At 38.9% G+C, this 12,234-nt stretch overlaps 1 protein-coding gene across 1 annotated transcript in view; it reads left to right on the forward strand.

The window, feature by feature from the left end:
- chrna11 (cholinergic receptor, nicotinic, alpha 11) overlaps nucleotides 1-6,762 on the forward strand; it is a 39,418-nt gene extending 32,656 nt beyond the window's left edge. The window contains exons 9-10 of the mRNA XM_028461116.1: nucleotides 1,549-1,658; nucleotides 4,742-6,762. Of these exons, the coding sequence (XP_028316917.1) occupies nucleotides 1,549-1,658; nucleotides 4,742-5,479 (848 nt within the window). The 3' untranslated portion in view covers nucleotides 5,480-6,762. The remainder of the gene's footprint in view (nucleotides 1-1,548; nucleotides 1,659-4,741) is intronic.
- The last annotated feature ends 5,472 nt before the right edge of the window (nucleotides 6,763-12,234 follow it).

Consider the following 12,234-nt stretch of genomic DNA (forward strand, 5'->3'; position numbering starts at 1 on the left):
GAACCTGCTCTGACAGGCAAACTGCTGGAAATGGAACCCAAGGCAATGATTCCCATGCCTTAAAAAATTAAAGCACATAAATAAATTACAGCCATAAACTTTAAAGTTAGGCTTTTAGCAATTTTTTCATATTCAGTGCTTACTCTTATCTCATTGACGTTCACTGCACATAGCTCACTGACGTAAACCAGGGTTGACAAATTAATGCAGCTCTGTTACAGACAGCTCTAGCTTGTAAAATTTAAACACATTTTTTATTAAAAACCACCCACCAATGCCAGATCATGACATGTGAAAACTGCTGCCTGTTCCGCCTCAGTCAGGGTGCAAAGAGTTCACATTTATACTCTTAGACTGAAAATTAAAAATGCTGCGCAGCAATGGTCGGGGCCAGGCAATTTTAGGCAAAAAAAAAAAAAAAGACCGCAGATGTTAAGACAAATATCCAAAAGTACACATATTGTATCTAGACAGCATGTATATTTTGGTAATTGGTTTTTAACAATGATTTATTGGCTCCTCAATTGAAAAACTGATGTTAAAAAATGCCATTTTCACATTGACTCCAATTGTTGAAATCGGAGTGAGATTTACAAAGCTGTAATGTAGTTTTTGAGATACCTGGAAATTCTACCAACGTCTTGTTCAGATGATCAGATCATAGAGTACATTAGTATTAGTACTGTACTAGTAGCTCAAAAAAGAAGAAAAAATTGAACGGAAAAAGTTTAATGGTATCTCGGCTTTCCTTCGTGACGTAACTGCTAATGCTATTCACAAAGAGAGCTACGCAAGACCCGAGGCTGTCAATCATCGTCATATATGACGTCAAATCCCATTCTTCACTCTTCACAGAAAAATGAGCACTTGAATATAATGTTGGGTGATAATAACTAATGATCACAGCAGATTTTGGTTTGGAAAAAAAAAATAATGTGACGAGTATTTTAACTTTACAGTTTGACCAACATCCCATCCATTAACACTGAGGAGGCGGGGTTTATGGACTATACTGCAGCCAGTCAGCAGAGGGAGCTCTAAAAATAAAAGCTTCACTTTCTTGTGAGCGTGCGTCGTCCATTCTTTATGATTCGGAACCTTTGTGCAAAACGTGGTGATTGTTTGCACATGGGAAGTAAGATTTACTTGCAAAATGAAAGAAAAACATTCAGGATATAAATATTGAAAACTATATAACCCAGATTGGAAATTTGATTTATAAAGGGTAAAGGTCTGGGTTAAAAAGTCTTACAGCTGGGAGACAGTCATTCATCTTTTAAAGTTTTTTTTTTGTTTTTAATAATATTCATCTTTGGGCCTCCAGGGAGGAGGCTTGGTTTCACCTTTCAATGTAAAATATTGCTTCAAATAAACCAAACGACCCAAGAAAAAAAAGTCCTTGAAATGCGGAGAGATTAAAGCAGATTGTTATTGCAACCTTGAGAATTGTGTCTCATCTTATGACCTTAACCTTTTCCTTCAGCTGCTCCTGTAACAAACCCACTTTATAGAGAGTATTAAAGTTTTACTGCTTCATATTCCTCTCAGGTCAGTACTTTGCCAGCATCATGATCATCGTTGGGATGTCGGTCGTAGCCACCGTGGTGGTTTTACAATACCATCATCATGATCCAAATGGAGGAAACATGCCTAAATGGGTGAGCTCCCACACTGTGACATCATTCGTTACTCGCTACGCTTACTTATCTTTTGCTGGTGAATGAATAATCTTCCTGTTTCAGACGTGAATCATCCCTCCTGTAGATCCTATCATTCATCTGCTGCCATTTTCAGTCACACTTCACCTATTTCTCTCTGCTACTTGCACTCCATTTTTCCTCCTCTCTCTTTATTCTCCGACGTCCTCGGCTGTGACGCACGCGGCACTGTCAGTCTGCTGGAGTGTGTTCATCAAACGCCTCGCCACAGACTTCGGATTGGAGTGCATTTCAAAACGCACACAGGATTTGTGGGCGGATTGGTTTCACTCCAGCTTCCTATTTTTCAGTTTTGCTCTAAACCTGAAATAACTTTTTTTCTTCTTTTCTTTTCTTTTCCAACAAAAGTTTTGGTAATTTGATTTAATACAATAGATCAAAACAGAAACTTGTGAGAGGATTATTTATAATTAAAAATGAGCATTTTAGTCATTCATCACAAAAAAAGCAGATTTTTGGTGCGTGGGAGTTTTTCTTCTGTGATTTATGTGTAATTAGAAAAATCCTCGCATTATTTATGCAGGAAGCTTGGTAGGATGAAAGCATGAATAAATGCATACGCTATATGTATTGACACGTTGCGAAGACATGGGGCTGATAAATGGCTTGTTCAGACAATCCTATATGGCCAATTAGTGAGATGATTGATGTGGTTCAGATGGAGCATCGGATCAGCGCTGTTCATAATTACAGCTCCAGTGAAAACAACAACATACGCACTGTTGCCTGCCTGGTGGTAAGCATACTTGGTGTTCACTGATTGGACAGTCTGTTGATCATCAGATAGTAAACACCCGTCTGAATATTCTCCTGCTTCACTTTATTTTCAGAGCACTGCAGTGAAGAAATGAATCTGAATAGGGATTATTAGAGAGGATACAGGAGGCGTCTGCTTTTTTCTTCCATCCACAGTTTGTCAGATTTTTACAAATTAGTTATCAAAACGTTCAGAAAGTTCCCTGCTTTTATACTTTGTTACTTGGAATTTTTTGAAGTTATTACGTTTTTTGTGAAACTGCATTGACTTTTTTTAGCTTTGATCCCATTTTTAGAGTGGACATCTGGTTAAACTAGAGCTGCTCCACTTTTTTACTTTTAAATCTTTGCAAACAAATAAGAAAATATTCAACCTTTAACATGTTAAATATGTTCAACCAATTTCAACCACATTGCTCATGTTAAGCTATTGCTAGGTTAGAGCTAACTGATCAATGTACGTGTAAGTGTTCAAATCAGATTGTTTCATTTATATTTGGTGGCAACTTACATCGTACACTTTTGAATGAAATCCCATTGTTTTAACGTATAAAAAGCAGGTATTTAACAATGATTTCACAATATCATTGTCCCTAATGGAAATTAGTGGACTGAACACCTGATCTGTAGGGTAATAGGTCTAATCCAAGCGTGTCAAACTCCTTTTAGTTTAGGGGCGACATACGCCTCAGTTTGTTGAGTCAAACCAGATAAATCTATATTTTAAGGGGAAAAAAGAGCAACTGTAACAATTTCATACCTTTGTTGCACTTCCACGTGTATAAAATGTAAATCAGTCACTTTCAACATCCTAATTGTTAAGCAATGAGCAAGAATCTGTTGATTTTGCAACCAATTTTCTCAAAAATGTAATGCAATTTGGACAAAATCTATGGTAGCTTCTAGAATCTGAAGGGTTTCATTAAAGACTGTTGTAACGATTTGCAATTAAAAAGAGTACGATTGTAGAATTCAGAGAAAAGTTGCAAGCCTCCACATATTTGTGCAAGTTTGATTGAATTAGTGAGTTTGGAGTGGCTGGACGTGGGTTTACATCATTATCCATGTTTTTGCTGTAATTTTCATTTTGAATAAAATCATTCAACAGGCTGAACTTGATGCTCTGGAGGGTCAAAGCTTGGCGGATTCTGTTTCATAATGATTAGAAAGTCTGATATTTGAGTCACGCTGATATGAACGCTCAGCCTGCACCAACCTATCCCTGTGGTAACGTTACTAAAAACTCAATATGGATCGTGATGTTCTATCCTCACAGTCCGTGCTGTTCTAGCAAATTAGCTTCTGTCCTTTGGCTCTCGATAAGCCGCTGCATTAAAAGTTAACAAGAATATATTGGTACAAAGAGAACACTGAATGTGAAATCTTTGCATGGAATTGAATCGCAATAATCCATCCGTTCTTTGGTTATTCCATTCTAAAACCAAATCAAAACAACAAATAAACGGTGTGAATATCTGGTTTTACTGACTTAAAACCAAAACAGACGTAAAGACATATAAAAAAGATAAGCAGTGTTTTTCTGTTTTAAAACATTAAAATATTGAACAGGACCAGAACTGAAGTCTGCTGCACCTCCGCACACACTAGGACTGTTTGGGATTTATTTCAGCAAATTATAAAAATAAAAAATATTTCTTTTGCAAAAACAATTTCAGCTTTTTTTAAAGGGCAGTAAAAAAAATATGTATTTTGCACGTTTTAATACCGCTAGCCACTAACAGTAGCCGGCAACACACCAGAAGTTGATCACATGAAACGAGGAACACCAGTAGAGTCATTACACCACCTCTGGTTCCTTAAATCACAGATCATGTGTGACATCCATGCTTTTCGTTTTGATCTATTTAATGTATTAATAACGTTTCAATTTACCAGTTCATCAGTGATGTCACTTTATGCTTTGCTAAAAGTCTGCCCCCGTCTGTGGGTCCTGTCTGTTTGATGAGCTTAAAACATGAAGCTCTCATCCATAGTTTCCCCGTAAATGTCCAAAGATTAATTTTAAAACAGAAAAACACTGCTTATCTGCTTTTTGCTTTTTCTGTATTTGTGTTTTGGTTTTAGGTCAGTAAAACAAAATAACCAAACCGTTTGTTATTTTGATTTAATTTTAAAACGCAATAACCAAAGAACGAACGGTGAATGGATTCACAATATTTGGTGCTTATGTTTTCTGGTTTGGATGTATCAACAGACCATGCTTTCCTTCTCACTGGGATTCTTTATGGGCTTCTTTTTCTCATCAGGTGAAACTGGTTTTGCTTCAATGGGTGGCCTGGTTTCTGCGCATGAAGCGGCCGGGGGAGAGCACCGTCCCTGAGCGCTCCCCCTGCGCCCCCCACCTGCGACGATGCTCCTCCAGCACACAGAGCGGAAGCATCCCCAACCCTCCGGACCACACCTTCAACTCTCTGCACCCGCAGAGCCTCTCCCCCCTACAGATGGGAACACTTCACGCGGGGCATCCTCACCTCCACATTCAGACCAGCGCCAACAACAACGGGAACCTTCTGTACATGGGTTTTCAGAGCATAGAGGAGTCGTCTGTGCTTTCCGAGTCCATCCAGAGGACTAACGTCTCCTCTGGGCCCCCACGAGTGGCAGGAAGTCCACCCCCACACCTGCCGACTCAGTTTTGCAACTCCCCCCCTCCTGCTACCCCAAACGTAGATACTGTAGGATGTCCGAGCACCGTTTCCAGTGGCGGGGGGTTCGGAGGGGGACATGGTGGGATTGGAGTCTGCTCAGCTTCAGCGATGGGAGACCCTCAACTACAAGCCATCCTGGAGGAGGTGCGATACATGGCGGACCGTTTCCGTGAGCAGGACGAAAACGAAAGCGCGGCAGACCAGTGGAAATTCGCCGGCGCCGTGATTGACCGATTATGTTTGGTGGCGTTTAGCATCTTCAACATAATTTGCACCATCTCGATCCTCATGTCCGCCCCCAACTTTGTGGAGGCCATTTCCAAGGACTTTGTCTAAAAAACACAAGCAGAAGAAAGAAGTTGGAATGTAATAATAAAAAGAACCAAATATAAGTCAACCTCCCCGATCCAGGGAAATTCAATTTCCTGCGGACTGAAGGCTCTTTGATTTGTGATTGCAAAAAACGTGAGGAAAAAAAAAAAACCTAATGGTTTTCTTTGTAATGCAATCAGCTCTGTACCTGGAATATAAAAAAAGGAATAGGAAAGGGAATTCAGAGTGAAGTTGGAAGTAGATTAAGACAAGAAAGGTGCTTTATCACATTGTGACATGGCAAAATAGATTGCTGCGGTTAATTCTAAGGACTTTTGTCTTAAATTAAAAAGAGTTAGAATTGGGTAAAGAAGGAGAGGATTATCCATCCAATGAAACCTCATGTAAGAAAGCCATTAATACATGGAAGAGAATGAGAGCGAAACGAGACACGAGATGGATAAATGAGACAGTTATTTGACAGTTTTAATTTCCTGAGCAGAGACAGTTATTTAGTTCCACATCTGAAGAAAACACTGCGTCATTTAAAGTGATGTGAGGATAAGACGCTGATGAGATGGCAGCGTTTACAAAAACCAAGGTGAAGCCACGGAATGAAACTTCCTCCCACATGGCCTCGGCAGAGTCGGAGCAATAACAGCTTCATGTTTGGATTTACAAAAGTGGACCAAACATCAGCGAAGCAGCGCCGCAGAAAAAAAAAAAACAAGAACTTCATCCATTATTTAATCAAATCCGGTTAATTATCGTCAGATTGAAAGGACTCGGATAATCTTTAGGCCTAATAAGCTTATAAAAGATGAAGGTCGTTCTCCCATCTCAAGCCACTTTAAATTTCCGAGTTCTTATCTGTTTTTTAAATGATTGCCAATCTGCTACAATCAGCAAAGATCAAACGCTCCCCAGCAGCCACACACACACACACACACACACACACACACACACACACACACACACACACACACACAGCTTGTGCTTCACATCACGACTCCATGTAAGTGAATTACCAGTAAGTCTCTCACCAGCAAAGCAGCAGCAGCTGCTCCACATTGGAGAACTCAACCCAAATCTGGCAGGTCGTCATTGGTCGATTAATTCCAATGAATTTCAAATTAAATGCTTAATAATGTATATGAGAGGATAAGTCAGACAAAATAAAGGTTTCTTTCTTTCGTATTAGTTCAATTTTCAGCTCATTTTACGCAACGAAAAATGAACAATTGGACGTTTTGCCCGACAGGCGCTTTGTGAAAATCTATTCGCTTCAAGTGTTTGCAATGACAGACAATGACAGGGTTATTTCAAATGACTAAAATACATGCATAGAATCTGAATCCATTCTAAAACCTGATAGTTAAGCTTTGAGCTAACAAGAGACAGAATTGCTAATAGATTATTCATCATTGCTCAAATACTTCCCCTCTACTGGGCTCCACAGTGATCATAGAGGAAAATGTCTTCTTCCTTTAACTATTCTTAGTGAAATCTGAGTGTGTTCTATAATATGGTATTATTATACAACATGATCTCACAGGGAAATATGACACTGTCAAGAAAAGGAATGCTTACATTTTTGTGATTGCCAATTTCCGCGTTACTTAATTGCTGTGCAACACTTACTGTATGTGTTTTGATTGGTAGATATTTACATGAAATTCCATCTTAGTTCAAGGTGTGACCTATGGTCAGGGCTGTTAAGGTGATAAATTCCATTGACATACATCGGTGTGCAATTATTTCTCACAAATTTGTGACGCACACAAACAAATGCCAAGCAGAACGGGAAATTACATGAAGTCGTTTCCTTGACAATTTCATGAACTCTTGTGAGACTGGGCTGTAAAATATCTTTCAAAGGTTCCAGCAGACCCAATGTGTTCTTGAATTCAGTGGCACAAACCAGTTGTTAAACATTTCGGTGGCACTTTATTCCAAGGCTGACATTAACGATGGCATTATTATGACGTGACACCCGTCATTAGCATGAATAAGGTGTCATGAAGGCTGTCATGAAGTGTTGTTTGTCACCTTAACCCTACCTAACCCCTAGAACCCGCCACCTAACCCAAAAAATGCCAACATAGCTCCAAAGGTGTCATAATTCGGTGAAGCTGCTATCCGGAGTTTCTGAGAGAACGTCTCCATGCTCCGCCCTCAACAGCTCTACTTCCTCCCCTGCCTCTGCCAATCAACCAGAAGCTACGCCTCTACGTTTGTGCACGTGCACTGCAAAACATAACACAGTCTCACAACTACAAAAACTACACATTTATTGTTAGTGCCATAACTTTTGATTAAAACATGTTTATTACCTGTCCATGAGAAATGTCGCCAAATCCTGGTGCGTTCGGAATCCTTTTAAAAGCAGAAAGTCCCTCCCCCTTTGAAAAGCAGCTTCGAGATGAATCCCGTTGCGGTCACGAAGACGTTTATCCACAAGCTTTGTACCCGGATTTTTCTTTTTTTTTTTTTAGTAGAAGCTTTACACGCTGGCAATCGTGGACTGAGGGCGGCTAAAGTGACATAAAACATGGGTTTAGACGAGTCATTTAACAGTGGGGGGAGGAACACCCACTGTCACACATTAGTTTGGCAAACAGAAAACCAACAAGACAGGAAGGCAATAGAGGAAACCAATGGAAAGATAGACGTGAGTGTAACAGAAAGACAAACCCAGAACAACAGGGTAAACCATGGCACAAAAAAAAACCCACCTTTAATGTGAAAAAGATTCTGTTTTTATTGCATATTTATTTACCTAAATATGTGTGACTGGCATTTAAAAAAACAAAAAATACCAGTACATTCCAACTGCAGGCAGCGATTTAGAAAATCATGGTAAAGTGTTGAGCTGTTGTACATTTTTTTTTTTTTTTTTTACACAAATTCAAATAAACTTTATTTAATCATGTTTGTTATTCTTCCTGTAAAAAAGATGCAGATTTTACACTGTGCATGAATGATTTCATGAAGGCTTTATTTAACATTAGCGTCTGCTCCTGGATCACTTTGTGCTTCTGCATGAATGGCTTTGTTTGATGTGATGTAATTTCAATGATTCCTTTGGCACAGCCTCCGTAGAGAAAGAGTTAGTACGCATACGCTAATGCAACTGCTAGGCCAGTGTTATTAATGGACGTGTGATAGACATGTTCGCTTTTGGATAAAATAGCAATATTTATCAAAAAATGTTGTTCAGCTTGACTTGATCTAACCCAGTGTTTCTCAAATGGGGGTACGTGTACCCCTAGGGGTACACAATGGCACTACAGGGGGTACTTGAGAGAGAGAGAGAGTATGGCAAATTAACAAATAAAATGTATGTATTGGTCCCACACAAGGTGTGAGATGACCGCAAAAGATTAAAAAAAAAGAAGAAAACTATAAATAAATCTATTCAGGAGCCACTAAAATCAGTGTTTTTCAACCTTGGGGTTGAAAGCCCATGTGGGATCGGCTGAAATTTTTTGAAAAATTGAAATAGATTTGTGAAATTTTGAAATTATCTTTTTTTTTTTAAATGAAAACAACACAATCTTAAACAATTGTATTTACATACTTTCAATTTGTGAAATATAAATCTAGTTAAAATAAAATGCACTTAAAAAAAAAAAAAAAAAAAATATATATATATATATATATATATATATATATATATATATATATATATATATATATAAATTGTAGAAAAAAAATGTCTTTGGGGTTGCCAGAAATTTTATCAAAATGGGGTCACGATCCAAAAAAGGTTGGGAACCACTGCACAAATCGTGTTTCTTTCCACTTATTTACAAAATTATATTATTCTAAATGCGTGTTATCACTTGTTCATTCCATCATTATGCTCCATAGTTGTTTTAAAATAGTTTTCAAAGCAAAATGTTGTAGTTGGACAAAGGGGGGAACTTGGATTCAGAAAATAGAGAAAGGGGGGCCTTGAACCAAAAAAAGTTTTAAAACCATTGATTATTTCCCCTTCTTTTCTTTTTTTGGCATGTTTACATTCATGTATGTCCATTAACATGCACTGTCCCAATCAAATAAATAAATAATTAAATAAATAAATAATTTCTTTTTTTTATTATTATTTTTACTAAAGATTTTGAACATTTTGACTGAACAACAAACAAGCAATGTTAATTATAATAATAAAAATAAACAATTAATAAATAAAAAAAATAAATATAGAAATACATTTCTCTACCAAAGTTGGTGGTCTTTATTTCTAGGCGTTGCCAGTTGCTGACCCCCAACATACAATAAAAATAATAAGAGGACAGATGTCAGCGAGGGGATGAAAAGGACAAGGATAGAAAGTGCTGAATTGCAGTGAGAGCTGCGTGTGCGGAGTTTTTATTGATCACTCGATTAGGGAAGAGTGAAACGAGAGGTAGGAGGGATGGGGATTGTTAATGGAGGAAGGAAGGGAGGAGGGGTGCATGCTGGGTAATTCATTAGATTCATGAGGGACATTGGCAGGAGGAGATCGTCCCTCATTCTGATATCATTCAGTCACACGATGGAAAGATATCACACTTCATCTCCTCGACAGGGAAATACATACATTGGAAATAAACACAAATGAAATGCATATTTCTTTGTTACTATGAACCCTTGGAGGGAGTGGGAAAGGAGGCGTGTGTGGCCTTTAGTGTGTTATTCAGTCAGTGTGTCAGACAGACTGAGTAAAGAGCCAGTTGTGTATTTATAGTCCTGGTGCTGGTCCTAATTCAGGCCCGAGGTTTGATGAACACCACTGGAAAAATGTGCAACGCTAGCACTTTATAGTAGCACTTAAATTTACTGTGTTCACCCAGACGGAAAAGAGAGAGAGAGGGAGAGAGAGAGAGAGAGAGAGAGAGAGAGAGAGAGAGAGTGTGGGAGTCCTTGGGGAGGATGAACCTCAGCTTTGTTTTCTATGTGTTCAATCATTGAGCGGTTTCTTTGAATCCTGATTTTAACAGAATAATAATAAATGGATTGAGTTACTGCAGTGGTTCTCAAACTTTTTTTTTTTTTGGCTCTAATCCCCCCCTTTTCTCTTATTTCTGTATCCAAGGTCCTCCTCTTTGTCCAACTGCAACATTTTGCTGAGAAAACTATTTAAAAACGACTATGGAGCATAATGATGGAATGAACCAGTGATAACACACATTTGTAAATAAGTGGAAAGAAACACTATTTAGTGCAGTGGTTCCCAGCCTTTTTTGGATCGTGACCTCATTTTGATATCAAGAATTTCGTTTTTTTTTCTAGAATTTGTTTTTCAGCACGTTTGAGCTCAGATATGTTTGTTTTACTGCGTTTTAGTTGAAATAGATTCATAAAGTGAAAGTTCTTTAAGATTGTGTGTTGTTTTAAAGGGCCCATGTTACGCTAAATCAACTTTTCTGTGCTTTAAACATCATAAAGTGCTATTAGGGCTTCGTACACATGCCCAAAGTGTTTATTTCATTAATTCCCTCAATCATTAGTTAGAGGGTGATTTACTCCTTTCTTACTGCAGGGTGAGCACAAACACATCGCTCCAATTTGATGACGTGTTCCCACTTTGATCATGAATTTGACGCAGCACCGAACTGGAGAAGCCACGCCTCCAGGAAGCTCTCTGCCGTGATTGACATGTAAACAGACACGCCCACAAAGGTGAGCATTTCAGCGTCCATCGCGCAGTGCTATGTATGTATTTTCTACAGTCTATGTATGTACCGATGAACGCCCCGCCCCCCACACTCTGTCTTGTGTTTATAAAGCAGTATGAGCTCGGCTACGGAGTGGGTGGGAGGAGGGCGGGCCGTCGTCTGGTGTTACGTCACTGTGCTGGGAGGAGGAAGTCAGTGTCCTGTCTATAGACACGCCCACTCATGAATATGCATAAGTAGGCCACAAATCAGCCTGTTTGTGTAGAATTGCTCAGAAAGTGACTTTTCAGAGGCTAAAACTCTGGAAAACAGGCGAGTTTGGGAAAATGAACCTCAAATACTGTTTTTGGGTTTCTTAGAACAAATGGAGATGTGTGAAAAATAGCATGATACGGGACCTTCAATAAAAAAACAAAAAAAAAAAGAATAACAACTAAAATATTTCAAAAATCTATTTAAATTTTTCTGAAATTTCGGGCGACCCTATTCACACTCCAGGCGACCCCACATGGGTGACGGACCCCAAAGTTGAAAAACACTGATTTAGTCTCTCCTGAATAGATTCATTTCTATACATTTTTAGGATTTCCGTTAACCTTATGCCTGGGAAGGGACCAAAACTGACACTTTATGTGTTACTTTTCCACTCGTACCCCCATTTGAGAAACACTGGTTTATTCAACACAATATGGAGCATATGATCTCACCAGGATAGTGTGAGGTGATTCAAAGGTCAAAGCAAATTGAAATCTAAATATCCTTTAGCCACATGTGACACAACCATTAGTGACTTACTGTACGTCTTACATCAGGAAGTTCTGGTTCCATCCATGAGAAACTCTTTTCACATCCGACTCCTACAAATGAACAGTAAGCAAAGCAAACAATGTGAACGTTCTCTCTCCTTCTGCTGCTCCATTACATCCCAGCATCCTGCCGCTGAGGGCCGATCGATGCCATTTAATTACCAGGGGCCCAAAGCGCTGGTCGATACAGCTGATGAGAAGCACAGGGAGAGGAGATGCTCCACATGTAGAGATTGATGCTCTGTCCTGACAGTGAGCAGACCCATACCTACACATGTGCTGTTAGGCTTGATTAATCCTGCTGCTGCTT

Source organism: Gouania willdenowi, chromosome 11 (genome assembly GCF_900634775.1).
Source record: "Gouania willdenowi chromosome 11, fGouWil2.1, whole genome shotgun sequence".
NCBI classification, from domain to species: Eukaryota; Metazoa; Chordata; class Actinopteri; order Blenniiformes; family Gobiesocidae; genus Gouania; species Gouania willdenowi.